This window comes from Dunckerocampus dactyliophorus, chromosome 17 (genome assembly GCF_027744805.1).
Source record: "Dunckerocampus dactyliophorus isolate RoL2022-P2 chromosome 17, RoL_Ddac_1.1, whole genome shotgun sequence".
Lineage (NCBI taxonomy): Eukaryota > Metazoa > Chordata > Actinopteri > Syngnathiformes > Syngnathidae > Dunckerocampus > Dunckerocampus dactyliophorus.
The window spans coordinates 7597077-7621043 of NC_072835.1; the positions used below are offsets into that span (position 1 = coordinate 7597077).

The 23967-nt window shown below is 39.0% G+C and overlaps 1 protein-coding gene across 3 annotated transcripts in view; it reads right to left on the reverse strand.

Annotated features, from left to right (window-relative positions):
- Nucleotides 1–1120: 1120 nt before the first annotated feature.
- The window catches only part of mapkap1 (MAPK associated protein 1), a 28502-nt gene continuing 5655 nt past the window's right edge, over nt 1121–23967 (reverse strand). For all 3 annotated transcript variants that reach the window (XM_054756309.1, XM_054756308.1, XM_054756307.1), the window contains exons 3-12: nt 21672–21761; nt 17229–17377; nt 14012–14184; nt 13756–13932; nt 11346–11455; nt 8693–8800; nt 8461–8601; nt 7427–7564; nt 4836–4933; nt 1121–1561 (exon numbers count right to left, since the gene is read on the reverse strand). In XM_054756309.1, coding sequence (XP_054612284.1) covers nt 1439–1561; nt 4836–4933; nt 7427–7564; nt 8461–8601; nt 8693–8800; nt 11346–11455; nt 13756–13932; nt 14012–14184; nt 17229–17377; nt 21672–21761 — 1307 coding nt within the window. In that variant the 3' untranslated portion in view covers nt 1121–1438. The remainder of the gene's footprint in view (nt 1562–4835; nt 4934–7426; nt 7565–8460; nt 8602–8692; nt 8801–11345; nt 11456–13755; nt 13933–14011; nt 14185–17228; nt 17378–21671; nt 21762–23967) is intronic.

Genomic DNA, 23967 nt, shown 5'->3' on the forward strand with positions numbered 1-23967 from the left:
TTGTAAAGTTTCCAATTATTTCAACTTTATCTTTAAATAATATTTGTACATTTTCTTTTTGGAATATTATGACTTTATTCGCATATTATAACTTTTCACCCCAACCTAATTTTCCAAAAATTACAACTTAATTTTTTGCTTCTGATATGACTTTTTAAAAAACATATTTTTTCTTTAATATTTCAACTCTTTGCAACTAAAATGACATTTTTCTTCATAAAAATAAGAGTTTATTGTCATCAAAATACAATTTTTTCTCATAATATTTTGACTTTATTCTACAAAAATTAGTGTAAAATTTTTCTAATTCTGTGTATTTTTTTTTTTTTAATTTTCCAACAATTTCAACTTTCTTCTTGTAAATTTTCTTCTCATAGCTATGGCTTTTTTCACCATAAAATTTTCACTTCATTTTCGTACATTTTCCAAAAATGACAACTTTATTCGTTGTTTGTTTTTCATATTACAACTTTTAAAAAAGTTTCATATTTCAACTTGATGCTACTAAAGATCATTTTTTCATTATTCTTCTAAAAGTTTTTCTAGTTAGTTTACAACTTTTTGACAACATTTTGACTTCATTCTTGTAAAATTACTACGCACTTTTACATTTTTGCTGGGTTCTTTTCTTTACGTTTTCTTGTGATATTTTTCCAGTGTGAAGTGGACCAATAAAAAAGCAGCCCCAGACTCACTTTGTACACCCCTGCTGCATTGCACGCACTTTCAGCTAATCTGTGTTCGGTCACAAGTTACGGTTCATATTTCGTTGCAATACGTCTGATATGTACGTCTCTTGAGTTGTGTGTTTTTATTTCTAGCATGTGTTCGGTGTATTCCTGTTACGTTCACGTGCGTGCCACACACGCACACACATTGGCCTCGATGATGCTGATTGGATATTCATCAACACACAAAGGAAAGTCACTTTAATAATCCTCGTCGCCCACTTTCTTCATGTTTTTTTTAATTTGTTTGTCATTGTTGCTGGTGGAGCAAGTGATTGGTCTCAGCCAAATGCAGTTTCCTAACCTAAATTACTACTTCCTTCTCCATGACGTCAACACTGTGCCTAGTTGGCCCGCCCTCGTGACTCTGCAATACATATTTCTAACGCATGTAATCTTTAAATTTATTTTAATTGAACTTTTCCTCCATTGTCATCTTAAACCACACATTTCCACAGTCTGCTGCCACCTGCTGTACAAAATAAATCACACTAACCAACCAAAATAAGGACATGTGTTGAGTATCATGAAAAAAAAATACATATGAATGTGAATGAAGACAAAAACGTCCACAATCCATCGGTAGTCTCCCACCAGGTTTGAACACACCGATGTCACTGTCAAGTGGCTAATATTTGCAAGGCTTCTTCGCGTGTCTGTGGATTTGGAGACTTCAAGACAAACTGGAAGCTGCATAGATTCTGGCTTGTCTACTGGCCAGTCTTCTTGTCCTTCTGGAAACTGAAACTTGTTCGCCGGCTGAGCTTCCTCTGCTTTTGGGCAAAATAATCCGCCCGTGTGGTGCTGGCACGAGACTCAAGGATGTAGTTGACCTGGAGACAAATAAGCGTTTGGACCGTCATTTTTAACTGCATAAAATGAATAACTTCAACACAACACAGTCATTCCAAGGACATAAAAATAAAAGAAATAATGGGGGAGATTGCTACCAGATTCCCTATGTAACGGATGCCAGCCTGTGCGACTGTACGTTGGTAAACCTCACTCCCTCTGCCTCAAGACCCGCGCTGAACACGCTGCCGACAATCCGGCCTGTTTAGTCGCGTGGTCAGCGCCCTCGCCTCCCATTAGGAAGGTCCTGTGTTCACGCCCCGGTGCGAGCAGTGCGAAAAAGGGCGGGATACACCTACACTCGCACGCCCTTAGTAAGGGGAAGATGCGACAATTATGCCAGCAAATTGGTTAGTGGCCCCAGTATAAAGACACTACTTCAACAGTCATCACTCGCCACTTCACACTTTGAATTTTGTGGCTTCACTATAACGCGTTTTTAGAGTAAAATAAATATGTACTGCTGTTTCGTGGTTGAATATGGCTTAAAAAGTGAAAAAATATGCATATTTAAGCAAAATGTATGCATTTGTTGCCTGAATTAAGTGTATTAAAGCATAAAAATGGCTAAATGAAGTAAAACACATATAAAAGCATTCAGAAGACATTGTGTGATATGTAGTATTCTACACTGGTCACTAGGTGTCAGTAATCAGGTGTCAGACTTGAGCGACAGGTACTGCAGGTTTGAATGATCTCACAGCAGGCACAATAGGGGTGTTATTTAACGTGAAGAGGGCTCTGCTAATGTTTAAAAAAAAACATATTTTGAAGGTCATAAACAGGTTTTCTATGCCCCAACTACAAAAACATTCCATTTATACATAAAGAATCCGACTTGGCGGAAATTCACTTATCACAGTTGGGTCTGCAGCCAATTAACTGCAAGAAATGTGGGATTACTTGAATAAATTTAAAGAGGTTTTTATTATTTTTTATGCTTTATATATTTGTATTTTCATTCATTTATCCATTTTTATGATTGAAAATGCCTCATTTGGGGCAAGAATCCGTACAATATGTTTATATATGCATATGTTTTGACTAATAATAGGTCATATTCAACCACAAAACAGGCGAAAAACTAGAGAAAGGACACACTTAAAGAGTAATCAGTGTACATATTGGATAGCAATATAGATTTACTATCCACTGAAAGGTGAGGCATTGTCGTCTAAAAAGCTGGAAACACGAGTACCAACAGAAGCACGTCTTGCAGACAAGCGTGGTGGTGGTGGTGGTGGTGGGGACCACGCCCAAAGGATTAGGTAGAGCACAAAGAGATGAAAGATGCATCCGTCCAGCTTTGAAAAGAAAAACATTGCAACAAGGAGGTGTGCGGCGGCAACAAAGACGAGGCTGTGGGTTCATGAAATCCCCAGAGGCCGACAAGAGCTGAGAGAGTTGAAGCTTGAGCGCTTCTGCGAGCTGCGACACCACGACGACCGTTTCCAGGTGGACTTCAGGCTCATTTCACCACCGCTTGGGAAGAGTTGCTCCAAGGCTGACGAGAATGAGGACACATTTCAGGCAGCTGATGTCTTCTCCTCGTAGGTGATTCTACTCTTAGGGGATTATACGGAAAACCAGCCAGTGGATTTATCACAGTCATGGTATCATCACTGACAACTATGGTCTACCATGTATTACACAGAATATGTCCAAGCCTTGAAAATAAAACTCTATTAAAGTACTACAAATATTAGCCTCTCTTAAGAGTAGGGATGTTCAATAATATCGGCTGATACTGGGATAAAAATGAGATATCACTTCATATCTGTATTTCTACCGCTAATGACCCGGATGATGCTGTGTGAGTGCATCTGTGTTATTGCAAAACGTCCTTGTTAGCATCCTGGTAGCTTGCTAATACATGGAAACAGGAAGCGGAAGTCAGTCAAATCACTTCAGCGGGATGGCGCTCCTTCTCACACTTCAGCCTCCACATCAGAGTTCCCGATAATGAGGAAGGTCAGAATGCTCCAGGATTGGCCGGTCCAGTCACCGGACATGAACATAAGTGCGCATGTTTGGGGTTAGATGGAGGAGGAAGCTTGGAAGATGAAACCAAAGAATGTTCATGTTTCTTTTGCGTTCCAGAGGATTTGATCAATTAGTTATTGGAGTCATGGCTGAGACGTACGGATGGGAGTCAGATCTACTGTAATATTAACTCTTCTTACCAAGGCTCCGATGCTTTTGCAGCATGTTTGTGTCTTCAAAGGAAAATATCATTCCTATCGTACCTTATTTCGGTATGCGACAAGACTTTTGTCCAAGCACAATCTGCCCTTTTTGTCCCAATTAGATGATAGAACTCAATGAATAATACAAGACTTCATTTTGCTATAATAAGCATAATGTAGATCTTTCATTTAAACTATGTCTTATTTCAAATGAGCACCAAAAGTGAAGTTACAGGACAAGACTTTTGTCGGGCACTTTATAGACCGCACTTGTCACATGGGATATTTACACAGAAAGACACACTATAAACCTTGCAATCTACCGATGAGGGAGACCTAGGACGCTTTTCTCCATCAGATTTCAACACTTGCCACGGTCCAAAGCTCTAGTAATTCCACACTTGATCAAACGTACTTACGATTTGTCAGATCAAAACATGATCGCCATATACAGTAAGACCTAATAACGTGATATTAGCGTCCACTTCACTAGTTCCAGAATCTGGACGCGATGCATCATGGCAACTGTGGTTCTCAGCCATAAATGATAAACTGTCTAAGCCGCAGGGTTCAAAGAGTGTGAATAAAGTAGCAGCTCATAGTCCGGAATTTACGGTATGTTCGTAATTCAGTTACTTCCAACATCGTCCAAACATGGGGTTGAAGTGGGGCTTTGGGAAGACTATTCCAGAAGCTTAAATTGATCCTGCATCCCAAAACCAGCGTTGATGTCTGCTTGGGATTAACGTCCGGTATGTTCCAATAACAAAGTTTTAGCCATTTAGCTCTTTTCATCCACTTTGTGCAGTGCACTGCACATTATCACATCAATCACATCAGCCAAGCAACCTGAGAGCATGGCACTCCCGCCACCAGGCTTGATTGGGAGGATATAATAAAATGGTTACCGAAATGTGACTCACTTTTGTGAGACCTTGTACTTCAATTGCAACTGCTAATACTGCAATTTAGTCTGACGTTATTTTTTTATGTCTTCTCTAGGACGGAGGACGACAAATTGGAAGACAAGTTGATGCACTCTCTCATCCAACACAATATAAACACTCACCTTTAGAACTATTTCATTGACTGTAGTAGAATCGGATTCAAAGTAGAGAGGTTTGTAATCGTGGTTGCTCAGATAAGTGATCTTAAATATGGCGTGATCTGTAACACACAAATAAATGACATCGTTAGCTCAAAGTACCTCTAGAAAAATGATGATAGATTGGATTTGTGTAGTGTCTTTCAAGATACCGCAGCCCTTGATGTGCATCATGTGAACAACATTTACTGAGGAGTTTTGTAGTGAGGAGTTTTGTTTTGTTGATGAATGCACCAACACCCTTTTTACGTCATTTTGGGGAATTTTTATTGGTAATATCATTCAATAATTTAAAAAAATTAATAAATATTAGGCAGTAACTCATTTATTCCATTAATAACGTTAAATGTTTTAGCGTAAATACTGCATACGCATCCTAGCAAGCCACACCGCTCTGTTATGATGACAGACGGAGTCACAGCGTAGCTCTCACAGAGCCTGACGCTCTTTTAGAACTTCATTCTGACCTGAACACGTCAACAGCAGTGCGACCATCACTACAAAGTCTTTATTATGCGTGTATGTCTGGTCTAAATAAGGAGAAAGACAAAGAAACCCAGTGGATATTCTTATCACTGACTCTGTAACTCTTAACAGAAGGACAATTTGCTGCATTTAAGTATGCTTGGAAATCCCACAAACTAAACTCAAAACATGAATCCAACTTAAATGACGTGGTGCGTTTGACCGCTCGTAAGAACACGGTTAAAGTGTGATTCAAATGTTCTGCTACATTAAAGAAACTAATAACAAATACATTTTTTGGACATGAGTAGTATCTTTAAAAAAAATGTATTTCAATTTCCAGTTAATTTGTAGCTGTTAATACCCACAAATATATACAATTCTGCCCTTTTATCTTTCTTTCAATAAAATACAGTAAAAATGGTCATATTTCAGACATAGTTGCAAATGGTGATTAATCATGATTAATTCATTTGAAAACTGATTAATCTGATTAAAATCTGTAATCATTTGACAGCCCTAATAAATATAAAAGCACCTTCTCCCAAACTAATTGCTCTAGACGCACTACACTTGACAGAAGGGTTTCTTTTCTGTGTAGATATTTGTAGACGGTCCCTGCAGGCTGGTCTCTAATAATGTGTATTTCAGAATTACACAAAAAGGGTCAACAATTTAAAGCTGTTTTGCAGAAATGGAGGTTGATGAAGCCTTGGCAGTTGGTGCCACTAATTCCTGCTCGTGTTCCAAGTTCTGGAGTACTTACTGCCTCCTCTGTCTGCATAAAAGCAGTGTTCGGAACACACAGTGCTACTATACCCTTGTGAACATCGGTTGAACAGCATTGTACTAGAGAAAGTAATTGGTTGCTACAAAAATGGCAAGAATTGGAGTGTTCTAAAGCTTTCTGGTAGTATATTTTGCCACTGTGTGCATCTGAAAGCATTTGCATGGTGGAAAATTAGTACCAAAAGTCATGTGCGAGTTGGAATTGTAGAATTGTTTTTTGCACTTTTAATTTGTATTTTTTGGTACTTGAATGATATTTTTTGCAGTTGAAAGATTTGAGCTTGTGCTTGAAGGGTACTTTTTGAAATATGTTCCTGTAACATACTTGCTGTATTCGTTTCTGAAGCAGGATGTGTTTGTTTGATATGTACTTTTCTTATTTGCAAAAGAAAATGCGTTTGTTTGTGAATGATGTTTCGCATTTGCAAACCACAGTGAATTTGTTTGTGAATCGTTGGGCTTGAGTAAAACATGTTTTGTGTGTTTGTGAGGTTTCGGCATCAACATCCTAACCAATTTCCTTTCATTTGAGGGCGACCGTATGGGTTTTCTCCCAGGCCTTGGCCAAGTGCTGACGTATCCAAATGACTTGCACTTACGTACAATCGTTTGAACGGATGATCTTAGAATCTGCAGTTCAGAAATGTTCCTTCTTAAATCTTCACTGGTACTATCCTGGGTCAAACCAATAAAAACTATCCAACGAATCCTTCTATGCTGCCAAACAGTCACTTGCATGCAGTGTTATGTTAAAAGGCCTTGGCTTTGCCAGGTTAACACATTTTGGAACCTTCAGCACATATTTTTTTCAAGATTTAGATAACTGGGTGTAATGGTATTCCATTATGGCGGTTTGGTAAATTACATCAGTTTTAATGTCACAGTTGGATTCATTTTCAGCACAGTCAAAGAACACAATGCTTAACAGAAAACTGCTTACTTAGCTTTTGTATCAACAGCTTTACTGATTTCTGAAATTTTGAAAACTTTAGATCTATTTTGTGCATTAAAAACACTACAACCAATCCAATGTAAGATATAAGACAGAATAGCTTTGTTTTATAGGTGACAAATCAAATTAGTGTAATAGCTAATAAGATACCTCATGTTAGGTTAATTGGCGACTCTAAATTGTCCATAGGTATGAATGTGAGTGTGAATGGTTGTTTGTCTATATGTGCCCTGCCATTGGCTGGCGACCACAGCCTTCCAGTCTGACTATTTTTTTCGCCATATTTAGAATTTGGTTTGTAAAATTCACAAATCTATTTGCAACGTAGTCACTACAACATTACACTTACTCGGGCTTCTTTCCTCAACAAGGTCACAGGCACACAGGTGGTCTGAATCGATAGAAATGGGTTTCTGACGAATCCAGAACTTAGTGCTAGCCTTCTGATTGGTCACAGGATCGATCTCCACTTTTTCTCCTGAAATTCCTGAAAATAAAGATGTCAGTCAGTCTTTAGTTCATGAATAAACATACAGTACATTTATACTTCAACTGAAGTGTCCAACCAAGTAAGTAAGGTCCAAGATACGCCTGCCCAAGCCCATCCACTGAAGTTGTATGTACGTAATCCATCTATTCTATAGTGGAACCTCGGTTAGCATATACCCCAGTTAAGGTGTTATTCGGTTAACATCTTTTGGCTCTGTTTGCGAACATTTTATGGTTTGTTTACAATGTGGCACATGTCATGTTGTGTTATTAATATACTGTGTGAGTCCAACTGTGTTCTTAATGTACTATTAAGCACCAAACATCCTTGTTAGCAGCGTGCTAACACATGGTTCTTTGCTAACTAACACAGTTAAGTCTCAAAAATGTTAATGTAAAACACGTTTATAGTTTGAAGATTATAGTTTTACGTGCAGAAAATAATTCTAAATGCATATAAGTGAGGAATAAAACAGATAAATGAACATTTAAGGTTATTTTCAACTTCACCGAAGACGTGATTGTTGCCAAAGACACAATCGACATCAACACGGACACCAACTTCGTGTTTTGCTTCGAGTTATTTCTTGATTTCAAGTGTTTCTCAACTTAGTCAAAATGCTGGTACTTGCAAACTTTCTGTGGTTTCATTTTGGCTTATTTTTCAGCCGTAATCAAAAGAAAAGCAGAGACTTGAGGTGAGAAACACTCCTGAATTCAAGAAATCACTCAGGGCAAAACACAAAATTGGTGTCCATTGTGTCAATTTTTGTCATTGGTGTAAATTGTCTTAGCGCTACTGCCACAAAAGTAATTGTACTGCAGAGGAAAAGTAAAGGTGTGTTGAAATACGGATACAGCAGTACAGGTCAGCCACCGGTAAGCAGTTCCTACCGAGCTGAACATCTGTCGTGAAACGCAGCTTATGAATCATACTAATCTTGAAGGACTTATAGTGGTGGCTGCTCAGCATATCCTGGACGGTGGTGATGTCAATGGGGAGATCCTCCTCTGAGCTCTCCTCACCCCTGGAACCTGAAAATAAAACCAACAGTTTTATTTGTGTATTATTACTATCAAGTGGTATAGAGCACACAATAACAATGGATATGCTGGAATCACTTACTGTTTTCTCTGACCAGGCAAAATTCCAGGGTGATCTGACTTTCAAGTGTGGAATCAAGGTCTACTGCAATATTTGGGTCTGTTTGCTTCTCCAGACGATACATCGGCCCTATTTTAGGATGACAGTGAACTTTGAGAGTAAAGTAGCTTGCTGGTTAGGGTGAAAACCTGTCAGTGACTGTTACAACAGGTAAGATACATACTCTACACAGGGCAACTACTGCACAAGTGGAGCATAAACAACTACTACTGTACATGTTGTGCTGTCATGTTTATGTTGGCGATTGTAGTAAGTGTTCTAATGATAAGTCTTGATCAAGATATTGCATGGGTTTGAGGGTTATGTAGTGGAAGACCAACATTTCCCTTATTTCTCCTCATTTTCTGAAGAATTCCCCTTGTTTTCAAATGCAAATGTTATATTAGTAGGGGTGTAACGATTCATTCCCGACATTGATGCATCGATTTATATTCCTACGATCCAACTACATTGATCTGTTAGCCTTGTGTTTCATTCCGGACGGCATATATCGATCGAACATCGTTTAAAAAAGTAATCAATCGATTGAATCGATACTAGGAAATAAAGCATTGGATTTAAACCCACCACACCACACCACGGTATCCTGTTCAGTGTCTGTTAAGCGCGTCATCAAGATGGAGGACCCATCCCGACCCTCTAAGTGGCAAAAGGTACAAGAAGGCCACATTACTTGCTAGTTGCTGCACCGTTCTTTCAAATGACTGATCTGGTCAGGATTATCAGCACAAAAAAAACATTGGCCCAAGAACATGTGAGAAAGTTTCAACACTTAGATAGCATACCACATTCATTTGCTGAGGAACTTGCATAATGTCCCTCACCCTTGGGTGCAAAGTGCAGGTTTGGATTGCCCTATTTAAAGTAAATCATTCATTATGGCAAGCTATACCACCCTCTGTTCATCTTGATTTTTTATTGCATTTTTAATTGCAATTTTTTTGTACTCATTGATCATTTATTCTTAAATATGTCAGCATTACTAACAACAAAAAACAACAGGAATCTAGGAAACTTTGCCTGCACTGTCCAGTATCCAGGTATTTACAGTATTTCACAGTCACATTTGTCGAATTTTTGGCTAAAAAGTTACTGAATCGATTTAAGGTTACTGAATCATTTCAAATCGTATTGTTCTAAATGAACCAATATCGTTCTTGAATCGTATCGGCAACCACGAATCGTAATACGAATCAAATCGTTACACACCAATGTATTAGGTATGGAATGGTTGTGTAACTTTAAGCATGTACTACAGTATATAAACTAAACCACTACCGATACCATTAAAAATGACAATAAACAGCCGACATACTTTCTCCTCCTTTTTCTGCAATCAAGTCTAGAATTAGTACACTCTACATGCTGGTAGCTTGTTAGCTTCACTGCTATGCTAATGTCTTTAGTAGGCATTAGTAGCGGCTAGCTCGTCCACCTCTAGGAATAGATCTCATGCACTAAGAATCACCATTGCCAAATTTCAATAAAATCGATCCATAATCAATTCAATCGTTTTTACCCAGCCCCATTGACCGCATTTTATTAGTGAAAAATAAGCGCTAACATCGGCATCAATTGGCCACATTTTGGCCGATTACCAATTATTCTCTAACTGCCAAATTAGTTGATTAATTGATCGAGCCCTATTTTGAAGTTTACTCTGCCCTGAACAGGAAGTCACTGCGTGCATGACTTAAGGTGTGCAACTAGACTACACAAGCCACTGAAGTACTGTATCTACCGTCTCGTTTATTGGCTCCTAATCGCCAACTCTATGATCATTTTACTCAAACATAAAAAAAAACATTTCAAAACAAACAGGAGACAGAAATTTGTGTGTTTTGTGCAATCAAAAAAAAAATTGAAAAAAAAAAAAAAGATTGGCAAACAAAAATAATGGGTTAAAAAAAATTAGGGCCGTCAAATGATTACAAATTTTAAATCATATTAATCACAGTTTACAAATTAATCAGGATTGTTCACCATTTGCAACTGGTGTCAAATATTCCCTTTTACTGGATTTTTTTTAAACAAAGATAAATGACAGGACGCAATTTATATATTTGCATCTATTAACAGCTTCAAATGAACTGAAAATGTAAATCACGCTAAAAGAAAGTACACATGTCTGAAGATCTAAAACACCAGTCTCTTTAATAGTAGCAGAACATTTGAATCACACTTTAACCGAGTTGTTATGAGCCATGATGGGCTGCGTTCAGAGACATCTCAGAATTTTTTTAAGTTGACTTCAGTGTTTTGAGTGAAGATGGATTTTCTGGGACTACGAGTTACGATAGTCAGTGATCACAATATCCACTTACTGTTTTTCTTTGTCTTTCTGTTCATTTAGACCACACATAATAAAGATGTTGTTGTGATGTATAGATATACTGTATATATACACATGCATATATATACACAGTACATACATACACAGTATATACACACACACACACTATATACTGTATATGAAACTATATGAATATTTTAAATGAATAAATCCCTAATAAAATACTTCACTACTGGTGTCATAAAGGTTTTACATGGCATACTTTTAGCACTACCTGTGTGCAGGCAGAATATGAAATAAACAAATACCATGTGGAATTACCTGATCCTTTCTGCGAGCCTTTTCTCTTTTTTAGAGCTTTCTGAAGAATTTCCTTCATGGTCACTTTCAGACTGTCCACTGGGATTAAGGAAAACCCCTGAGCAGCATTTCTGAAAAGGACAGGAAGATGAAAGGCTATGAAAGATATTTCTGTACATTTCCCGCCTTGTCATTAGGACAGATATTTTGAATATCATAGGGCTATGTGAATAAACATGAAAAACAATTAGCAACTAACACTCACAATTACGAGTGCGCCTGAACGCCTCACAGCGCAGACAGTCTGTGCGCGTTATATGAACAATTAAGTAAGTTAGATGATTATGCTGTGCATTGAGAGTGAGATTTCATTTATAATGGTGTTCCAATCTCCGCACTGGGAAAACCTGTTGATGTGTCTGGACGAGAGAGTGGGGATTCCCCCAAAATAAGGCTTTATCGCTGGTTGTGTGTATTTTTGTGCTTTGGATACTGCCTTATCATGTTTGTTCAACTTTCCCTTTCAATTTGGTATCAAATTAACATGCAGACTTCAAATATAGCCATCGCGAGTGGACCAAATTGAAATTCAAGTTCAACCCCTTCAAACGGAAGGATCCCAACATCAGGCTGAAATAAACCATATGTAGAATGATTACTTGTCTATTTGTGTAAAACTTTTATCAAAATTTGACCATGCAAAATAAACTATTTTTAAATCCAGAATTACTTATTATAAAACAAATTAATCATGTTCAATATTTCAAGTTAGTGAAGGTTTTAAAAAAGTTTTTTTGGTTTTTAAGACAAATGTCTGAAGGGGTACGTGACTGTGATACAACTGCGACTGTGTTGTAGGCTATATTTGCATCACTTTTTGAAGCTTGGTTTACATCCATTGCCACAAAATACTTAATGTTGATCACTCACTACGTTTACATGCAGTCAATATTCAGGTTAAGGTCAATATTCCGGTTCCTGAAATATTCAGGATAACCCGTTAACATGCGTGACGTGAAAAAAAACACACAAAAAACGCACGGACAACATGTCAAAGCACGAAAAATGACGCAATGCGCCACTTCCGCTTCTTGAACCACCACCAGTACTATTCTGTCTCACTTTCTTCACTAATGGAAGGCAAGAACGTGAAGAAATAGCAAATGGGGCCTGCACCAGAGGCCCCCTGGACACTTTGGAGGAAGATGCGTTCGTACAAACCCTGCTTCGCATCACTTTTTGCTCACCTTTTGATAGCTTTCTACCGTCTATAAAAGACAATGTTCCTGTCTTTCACCACACTAACAAAGTGGCTTGTTTCCTCCTCGCTCCAAAAGTGTGGGGTTTTGCGTGTTGCCATGTTTACAAGTAGTTCCTGCCAAAGACACACGATTCCTTTCAAAAAGAACATGCGCAGAACACAAATTAATGTTCCTTTCAATTGGGATATCCCGTATACATGGTCCAATATTCGGGTTAGGGCCCTGTCACACCTTGACGACTTAGGCAGCGCATGCCCGACGTGATCATTTCGATGGCATACGTTGAACTGTGGATGTTTTTTTCAATTTTGGGCGTATACATAGTGTATTCATAATGAGTTCGACGTATACATGACGTCTCAGTAACTTATATAGAACGTTTCTATAACTTATAGACAACTTATACTAACGAATGCGTAGCGTGTCGCCGGCGTTCACAACTTATGCCCAACACCAGTCTAACTTATGCAAACCGCACGGCAGCGTATGGCCGACGATGACGTGCCGTAGCCTATAAAAAGGCTGCCACTTGATGTGACAGAGAGATCCATCACCACCCACAGCCTCCCCCTCCCACTCTCACTCTGATGGAGATGACGCAGGTTGTAACCCTCTTCCAACTTGTGCGTAACTTACAAAATAACGTGTGTGAACGGGCGTCAACGATCGCGGAACTTATTGTCTGCGAATGCCGGACGTATGAATCATACGTTGACATACATCGAAAGGTTTTGTGCATACACAACATTTTTGGACAACTTGGACGTACTATGACGTATGCCGGCGTGCTTCAGCGTGCTGTTAACTTATACAAAACTTACCCTTAACTTATTCGATGTACGCCAGCGTATTGGCCAAATTTTTCATATGTTGGCGTACGCTGGCTAAATCGTCAAAGTGGGACAGGGCCTTTAGAAAAGGAGTAAACTGGAGATATTCGGGTTTTTAAAAAACGGAATATGGGTATATTCCGGTTTTTCAAAAGGGTTATTGGTGTTTACATGGCCGTGCACAACCGGGTTATTGCTAATATTCCGGTTATGATGGGGTTATTTGATTGCATGTAAACGTACTCTTTGATAAATAACTACCTAAAAAAAGTACTTCTATCATTTACAATGTTGACTGGGTTTGTACAAAATGTTAACTTATTTTTTTTTTATTCTTACATTCTGACAAACAGTGATTGTCTAGAACCAATCCCAGGTGAGGAGTACTTCTCCACCAATGCCAGAGTACTGAAACCAAACTTGTGGATTGGCTCATTGGAGTCCAGAGGAGGGAAGTCTGTATCCACCTCACCATCATCTTCCGCAATATGGAGGCAATATGCATTCACGTTCTCACTGAGGACAGAGTAGATGAGCAGTCATGCAAACAAACTTTTTACATTTAGTGAAAAATTGCTGAAATGTTTGTACTTACTTAAGTTTGGGTTCTCGCCCCTCACTTGTGTATTGCCAACAGATAAGCCCAATGAGATCATGAACCCGGGCGTTGGCAATCGTTACCACAGTCATGGGATGAACTTTTTCCTGAGCCATCTGCATCGAGAGGTAGACGTCTATTTTTTTTGTAGCAGTTGTGCCAATGTGGCCCTACAGCAAGTGGAAAAACAGTAGGGAGCAGAAAAAACACTCTAATTATCAGCACTTTTTGTCACACACATGTTGGTTCTGTATAACATGCATTTCACTTGCTTGAAGTGCTTCAGTAGTGAGACTAGTTGGACATTTTATATTTCCACCTGTAGCGGTGGTACTGCCGTGGTGTTGTAATGCTACAGTATATGCTGTTGTATTCTGTGCAGATGGCGCAGGTTCGATTCCTGGCCAGGGCCTCAACTCCCAGCCACTGAAGATTTCCAGATAAATGCAAGGGTTGCATCAGGAAGGGCACTCAACATAAAAACTAAGCCAGACAAGTCATGTGATTGACTCTCTGTGGTGACCCATGACGGGAAAAGCCGGCAGTCGTCAACAACACTTACAGTCATGGAAAAACGTATTAGACCACCCTTGTTTCTTCAGTTTATTGATCCATTTTAATGCCTGATACAACTAAAAATGTGTTCGGACAAGTATAATGATGATAACAAATATAGCTCATAAGAGTTTAATTTAAGAGCTGATTTCTAACAACTTCCATGGTTTTCTTGATAACCAAAATCACTTAAGTTCTTCCATGAATAGCTATAGCATTGTACTGCCAAAAAATGTAACTCTTATGAGCTATTTTTGTTGTCATTGTTATATTTGTCCAAACAAAGGTACCTTTAGTTGTATCAGGCATTAAAATGAACAAGAAACTGAAGAAACAAGGGTGGTCTAATAACTTTTTCCATGACTGTGTAGTGGTAACTTATGTGACGGAAGTACGGTGCCTCTCATTATAAAGTGGAACCTCGGTTAGCGTGTTTTTTGGTTAGCGTCGCAAATTTACGTCAAATTTTTGCCTCGGTTTGCGTACATTTTCTGGTGAGCATACAGTATGGTGCGTCACTAACATACTGAGTGAGTCCAGCTGTTCTTAATCACAAAACGTGCTTGTTAGCAGGTTGCTAATACATAACATAACAAATTAGCTTCATCGCCTGTTGATATCAGCGGTTGAGTCTGTAGTTAACAGTTACACCACAATCAACACGGACGCCGGTGGTTATGCCATGAGTTATTTCTTAAATTCAATGGTTTCTCTCACCTTCTTTATCAAAATGATGGCATTTTCAACTTCCTTTTCGCTCCATTTTGCGTTATTTTGCAGCCATGGTCAAAAGAAAGCAGAGCAGGGTTCCTACGGATTTGACATTTAAAAATTCCACGCTTATTCCAGACGCAGTAAATAGATATGTATCATTACAGCTGCAACATCAAACTAATGTTCCATCAATTATCCAAATAATCAACAACTGTTTTAGTATTTGATTAATCATTTGATTTTCACATGTAAATATCCTCTGATTTCAGCCACTTTTTCTACGCCACTTTTCCTCACTAGGGTCGCGGGGGGTATGCTGGAGCCTATCCCGGCTGACTTGGGGAGAGAGGCGGGGTACACCCTGGACTGGTCGCCAGCCAAACTCAGGTGTCTGCAGCCCTAGTATCATGTAAGTAAATTATAGAATGAAGCATTTGTTTTTGTCATGTAGCTCATACAGAAGGGTTGGAGGAGGATAAGAGCAGAGGGCTGGCCATTCAATTTGTCTGCCCTCGTCTTAGAAAAACTGATCCATCCAGTTTAGTTTTTCGTTTATTGATTCCAGACCCGACCACGGTAAGTGAATTTACGCAAAGTAGGATTCCATCCATCCATCTTCTATGCTGCTTATCGTTCTTATTTATAAATCAAATATTTTCAGAGTGAGAGCATAGAAAACCTGTTTATGACCTTCTACATACAGTTTTTAACATTATTAGAGCCCTCAAGACATGATATAACACCCCTATAGTCACCTTTACACTCCCATTACACAATACAGTAGATATAATAAGAGAAAATAAGCCATTTAAGACATAAATAAGACTCATGCTCGTGTTTTTTTTTCAATAAATGTCTTCCAGCCGTGTGGACAGGAAGTGGATTCAGAGTTGAGTTTTAGCTGGAGTAAGTACGGCCACAACAGTAGTTCATGTTATTGTGATTATGACGATGATGATTTTTCTTATGATGTTATTATTGTGCCTTTTGTGAGATCATTCAAACCGGCAATAAAAGCCTGTCGTTGGCGATCAAGTCTGGTGCGTGTTACGAGTGACAGTGAGGCTACAGTTCATCAATGTCTTGTATTGACTTAAAGTGTATTTGTATTTTAGTTCATTTAGAGCATTCTTATGCTGGAAAATGCTGAATTTAAGCCAAGAATACGTAACATTTCGTAAAATATGTATTTTTTCAACTAATAGTAGCTGCCAAATCCTGTATTGGCAACAATCACGTCTTCAATGAAGGTATAAGTAACCTTAAATGTTCATTTATCACTTTCATTCATCATTTATATGCATTTTGATTTTTTTTATCCATGTATAATTGTTCAAATATAACAATGTGTTTCGTGTTAACATTTTTGGCTTTCTGGAACAGATTAATTGGATTTAGGCTATTTCTTATGGGAAAAATTGATTTGGTTTGAGTACATTTCGGGTTCCTTCTGGAACGGAAACAACGCTAACCAAGATTCCACTATGTTGTGAATGTCACTATATGGCATTTTCATAAATTATATTGGTATTAAGGTGCATGGTATGACATGGTATTGAGCCAGGTATGCCATTTTCTCACACCAGCATTTGCCCCGCGCGTGCCGCACTTTACACCACGTCACAACTTTATTTTGCGCAAGCATTATGTTATTTAATAAATCGATGGACATTTTAAAAATATCAATTCAGAATGATTTACATCTTCATCACAATACATCTAACGAGTGCTCACGCTTATCTACAATACAAGACAAATTCTGTCCCATTATTGTACAGACTCCAATTTAACACCTTAGTTGATTTTTTTTCGGTCATATTCGTGGAAAAGTCTGGTGCTTCACTAAAAGCCTGATTGAAAATATAAAATGTCCAAGAAGTGTTTAAATCAACACATCATGGTGTCAAGTTCCCATCTAGGACAGTTGGATGACCAGAGAACTCACCTTGCCATCAAATTTGGAGTATTCATTGAAAGGGTTGTTAAGCTGCTGGGGACACTGCTCCAGTCGAAGTGAAAGTGTGGATTTTACACATGTTGACCGCTGTCTGTCTTTAAAATCTCGTTTTTCAAAAAAAGACGCCAAATCCTCCACTTAACCGAAAGCAAAAGAAAAACATGAACACTGTTAGAACACACACTCCTGATCAAAATCTTAAGACCACTCGAAAAATTGCAAGAATTTTCATTTTGCACTGTTGGATCTTAAGGAGAGTCTAAGCAGAGCTTCAAAATGCAAAAAGAAGAAATGGGAGTGAGGCAAAAAAAAAAATTGAGTGAGCATTAAAGTCAAGTAGGCTGTTCAATTCTTGTCTTTGCATTTTGAAGCTCTACTTAGAACCTCCTTAAGATCCGAAAGTGGAGTGACACTGAATAAGCACAACCCCTGTTTCAGTAGTTGGAGTAAATACAAAAAATACGATATAAAAAAATGAAAGGCTCATTTTTCACAAATACGGTTTACAAATGCATGAACTACAGCGCCTACAACACACGGCTTCAAATGGATTAACATGCAAGGGTTGTGCACTGGTCACAAAGGAACATCGAACGTGCAGTTTGAAAATGATAATACATTTACTAGGATTCAATTTCAATGAAACAGGGTAAATTGCTGGACGTTGGCAGCAATCATAAGTAAAAGTAAAAAAGTAAAAGCATCCAAAACATGTTCATCAGGTGTTGTGTCTGGTTCGTACTGTATGTACATCATACAGTACAATACAACACATGCGACCTGACTGTTTTCAGCTTTCATTTACAAGTGGACAAACCGCAATTGCTCAAAAGACTTAAAGGGATAGTTCAGATTTTTTGACATGACGTTGTATGACATCCCCATCAGCAGTGTAGTGCATCAACAGTCACTTACCCCCCCCCCCCCCACTTCGTCCCGTCTCCTTCAAAAGAGTAATACATTTGCATCACAAAAATGCCTCCTCAAAAAAAAAAAAATAAAATAAAAAAATCAGACCTCACAAATCGCTCTGCGTTACTTTCTCTCTCGTCGTGTGTGCGCACTGTGTTCCACAGTGTTTACACGCGCAGATGAAGACGGTATGACTGCAGGAAGTACGTTCCTCATCACCGGCCTCACAGGAGAAATTGGGCGGGGGGTATGTCACTGCTGATGAACTACACTGCTCAATGTCATACATGTCATGTCAAAAAATCACAACTATCCCTTTCACTTACACTACGTCCACAAGTGTTTGCTATTTCTTTACATACTGTACATATACTGTATGTTGTATTGTATCAAGAACACACATTGGACATCCTCCAAACGGTGCTGTACAATTAAAACCAGAAGTTTACATACACTGTAAAAAAATACATTTATTTCTCTCATTAAGTGAAATTAAATCATACTACACTTTTCCTGTTTTAGGTCAGTTAGGATTACCAAAAGTATTTATATTTGCTAAATGCTGCAAGTGTGAGAGATAATATGTTAAGAGGTTTTTTTTATGACTTTCTTCAAAGTCAAAAGTTTACATGCACAAAGATGACTATGTCTTTAAACAATGTGGGAAAGCCCACATGATGATGACATGACTTTGGAAGCTTCTGATAGGTTATCTGACGACAGTTGAGTCAGTTGGAGGCATATTTTAAGGCAGTCCTCAAAAACACAGTTTCCTTGTTTGACATTCTGGGAAAATCTGAAGAAATCAGCCAAGATATCAGAGAAAAAAAAGTCACAAGGTGCAATTTCCAGATGCTTGAAGGTGCCCGTTCACCTGTTTAAAAAAGGTATCCGCAAGCAAAAACAACATGGGAATGTCCAGCTATCATGCTCAGGAAGGGGATGGGTTGTCCCAAGGATGAACATACAGTATTTTGGTCCGAAATGTGGCAGTCAACCCCAGAACCAAAAGCTAAAGACTTTGTGGAGATGATGGCTGAAGCTGGTAAGAGTGTCATTATCCGCCATCAAACTCGTCTTGTACACACAAGGGTTAAAAGGCCACACTACCAAGAAGACTTTAATCCAAAAGCAAAATAAAAAAAGACAGATTACAGTTTGCAAACACACACACAGGGGAAAAGGCCCTAATGTTTGGACACATAGCCTGTAGTCTGGATGAAAGTCAAGCGGAACTGTTTAGCCATACAGTAATGACCATTGTTACATTTCGATGAAAAAGAGGGAAGCTTGTACCCCTGAGACCATCATCCTAACTGTGAAGTATGGGAGTGGCAGCATCATGTTGTGGGGCCGTTTTGCTGCAGGAGGATTTGCTGCATGCGATAAAATAGATGGCATCATGAAAAAGAACAGTATGTGGAAATATTGAAGCAACGTCTCAAGCCATCAGCCAAGAAGTTAAAGCTTGGTTGCAAATGCGTCTTCAAAATGGACCATGACCCTGAGCACACTGCTAAAATACAGTCGTCCCTCGCTCCATTGCGGTTCGAACATTGTGGCCTCAGTCTATCACGGTTTTTCACAAAATAATTCATAAATGAGCGCTGATTCGTGGTGATACGGCCTATTAGTTAAAAAAACCAGCATATTTAAGCAAATTAAGTTAAATTAAGCATTTTCAATCATAAAAATGGCGAATTAACCCAACTAAGGGGGGATTCTGCAAGCGAGATTAGTGGGTTAAGGAGCTGTGTTTAGTTGAAAGCCGGACATGCGTGTTTTCATCGAAGGTAGCTCTCTTTTAAAGCAGCTGTATCGCCATGGTAACTTAGGCTAAACTCATAATTGGTCGGGACCAGGTTATGTCCAGGCTTTCGGCTTCAAATCAGCCATGAAAGTGCCTCTGTTTCACTGTTTAACTAATTAAAAGATGGCGTCACCATTTATTGAGGACCTCGAGGGGACATGGAGAAAAAAATAAAATAAAATAATAAAAGAGCATTCCCTGATTATACTATCCATCTAAAAGCGAGAGATTTTCAGACGAGGGAATACTCTAGGTATGCTCACACGAGCACTAGGAATAAAATGCAATATGAATATTAATAATTAGGCCAACATTAGCAAACATAGTCACCGCAGTCCTTACGTGAGTACCCGTGAGTACCCCAAGTAAGTTGATAACCACCGCCGCGGGACCAATTAAGTCTGACTGCGGATGTTAGGTTTTGTCGAGTTGCATCTTGAGCACAAAGCCTGGTTTGTTTGAGCCACTTTCTCCATGTAGCCCCTAAATGAACTAAAATACAAATAAAAGGCAGAAAAAGCACTGGAATTGTGAATGTAGCGTTCTACATTGGTGTCAGTGTTCGGTGAGACAATAGGCAGACGTGATCGCCAGAAATGTTTAAATTATCTCCCAACAGGCCCAACAATAATAACATAATAATCATAACAGCAATCCGGGCTACTGTTGGGGCAATAACCCACGACAAGCTGAAAGTGAAATCTGAACCTCTGACGTCACTTCCTGTCCTGCACAGATCTGTCCGCCCGCCATTAAGGTCCACCAGGGAACACATCTACTGCGACACACAGGAGTTTTAATTACATCTTAAATTGCTTATTTACTCTTATTACAGCTGCTATATTGGGGAATACAACTGTAAAGCCTTTTAAAGCAGCCATTACAATACATTGATGAGACAACAGCCACCGCAGGAAGTACGGTGTCCAAAAAAAACAAAAACAAGGAACTCCTAACGTGTTATCTTATTTATGTTGAATATGTGAAATGTTCTCTGATTATATCTACTATATTAGGTAGGTGACTATATGGGTGTTGTTTAATGTCTAGAGGGCTCTCATCATGTTAAAAACCGTATTATAACCGAAGATCATAAACAGGTTTTCTATGCCATAACTACAAAAATATTCCATTTATTAATACTGAATACCACTTGATGGAAATTCACTTATCGTGGTCGAGTCTAGAACCAATTAACCGTGATAAACGAGGAATGAAGTGGCTTATGGACAACCAAGTGGAGCGGACATCACAAAAACCCGGATCTCAATCCCATAGAAATTTGAAGAGCCGTGTGCGAGCAAGAAGGCCTCCAAGCCTGACTGAGCTACACCAGTTCTGTCAGGATGAGTGGGACAGAATTCCAGCAAACTGTTGTGAGAAACTTGTGGAAGGATACCCAAAACACTTCTCCGAAGTCATACAGTTTAAAGGCAATGCTACCAAATAGTAAGGAAATGCATTTAAACTTTTGACTTCCGTCGACTGAAAAAGTAATTTAAAAACTCAAATATTCTTTTGTAATTGCAGCATTTAGCAAATAGAAATAATTTTAATAATCCTAACTCACCTAGATTCAGATACGGGTGAAAACATTTTTTGTGTTTTTACATCACGTATGTAAACTTTTAAGTACAAATAATACAAATAAAAATACAATAAAAAGCGAACACTTGAGAACCGGTCGTAAATGGAAAGTTGAACAGTACCTGACTGGGAAGATGACCTTTCTTTCCATTGAATATTTTTACATTTGATTTGATTTTGACGCTCCTTCCTCAGTCTTTCAAGTCTTTGGGCTGAAAACAAAACAAAACAAAAAAAAGAGTACAATTACAAAATTTCAGTCGGACTCAAACCTTAAGTATGTGTCAAGTCTGCTGCCAGCTATTAAAAAAAGAAGTGTGAATAAGACAGACCCAATGGATCTTAAACTTCATCATCCCTTTTATCTTACCAGCCGCCCCGGGTTTCTCATGGTTATCTTGTTGGAGTCCTGATAAAACAGCCACAGCACATCAGTTCTTAATGCCCATTTGGAAGCATCACAGCTTTCCAACCAGAACCACAAAGATTGACCAGCGGTTCACCAATCTTACCACACGAGAGAGCCCAAAAGAAATATTCTACTTTTCAACACTCCAAACCCAAACCAATTTAACCCTCCAGAAAACCCCACAATCAATTCAACTGCATCGATTAAAGGTCATTCTCATCACACCCCAACAACATACACCAATACGAGAAGTGAAGCAATCAGATGCAAATCAAGGCATTTTTTCACTATTTAAGCTTGATGAGACTTGCAACCATTGTGTTGCACAGTTGTGGTTAAAAGTGAAAGTTCCATACAGTCTGGCATTGGAATGCTGGGATAAATGATTGTTTACACCATAATTGATGTACAATACAATATATATTTATTAGGGCTGTAACAGTATGCATATTTGTATCGAACCGTTCGATAGACGACTTTAGGTTCAGCACGGCCTTGTAACGTACTATTGAGAATATTTGCTTCAAGGATAGCTCGGATTTTTTGTGTGGTATGACATTCCCACCGGTCGTGTACTACATCAACAGTGACTTACCCCTCCAATTGGTCCTGCGAATCCAGTTCTAGTCGAATTTCCGTGACGAGGAACGTATTTCTGCTTAGTTTGGCATCACAAAAATGCGTGTTAATTCATTGCACAGTCGCTTGTATACGTGATGAAGACGTTTGCATCTTCTTCCGCAACGGAGCGCCACGGCCATCTTATTTTCGTAGGGTTAGGGTTAGGAAGAGGAAGAGGATGCGAGCGTCTTCGTCACATACACAAGAATGGAGAGGCGACAGCGCGCAGGGACACAGCGATTTTGTGTCTGATTTTTTTCGAGTAGGCTTTTTATGATGCAAATGTATTACTCTTTTGAACGCATATTGCTTTGAGAAGCCAAACTCTTCACTTAAGTGTTCCAGCAACTAAGAGGAACTACATTGCTCGTCACGGAAATCCGACCAGAACTGGACTCACGTGAGCAATTGGGGGGTAAGTCACTGTTGATGTAGTACAATGTTGGTGGGGATGTCATACAACCTCATGTCAAAAATTCCCTTTAAACTCTTGGTTCAATTCAGACATGATGCCTCGAATTAATGACGAATGACCACAAAATATCACAGAGACAATGACCACACTGTTTGAGTGGAGATCCATCCATCCATTTTCTATGCCGCCTATCCTCACTAGGGTCGCGGGGGGTATGCTGGAGCCTATCCCAGCTGACTTCGGGAGAGAGGCGGGGTACACCCTGGACTGGTCGCCAGCCAATCGCAGGGCACATAAAGACAACCAACGATTCACACTGAGTGGAGATCTACTTTTTAAAATAAAAGTACAATTTAAGTGTGTGTACAGCTCACCTCTCCTTTCTGTAGCTTTAATAGTGCTAGAAGTTAGATGCACTAGACGTTGGATGAGACAAGTGGAGTGAATGACTTGGAGTTTATTTTAGAATCTTATAATTCAGATTATGGCCAGTTATTTTTTATTCTAAAGCTTCCTCTCATGGCACCAATGGGAGGAAATGCATTGAGAAAAATCACTACCCTATTACGGATGCGCTTATCCGAACCCATAACCTAACCTTTGAGTGATTTTTGGTTTTGCTTGCCTTAGTTCATTTGGGTAGGTTGCCCTCCATTTTAAACAGACCTTATACAGTGTTGTACAGTGTTTTTGCAAACGCATATGAATTGGTTTTACACAACTGCTGACTACCAAACAAAATCTACTTGGCATAAGTATGCCCATGTGGAGTCGCTCTTCTAAGTAATTAATCCTCGCCTCCATGGCTGCAAATAAACTACACCCTCCTGATTCCCCTGTAGTTGGTACACACCCTCCGGTCACTCTTCTTGAAAAGGGGGACCACCACCCGTTATTTGCCAGTCCAGACGTACTGTTCCCAACTTGTACGCAGTGTTGAAAAGACGTGTCAACCAAGACAGTCCCACAACAT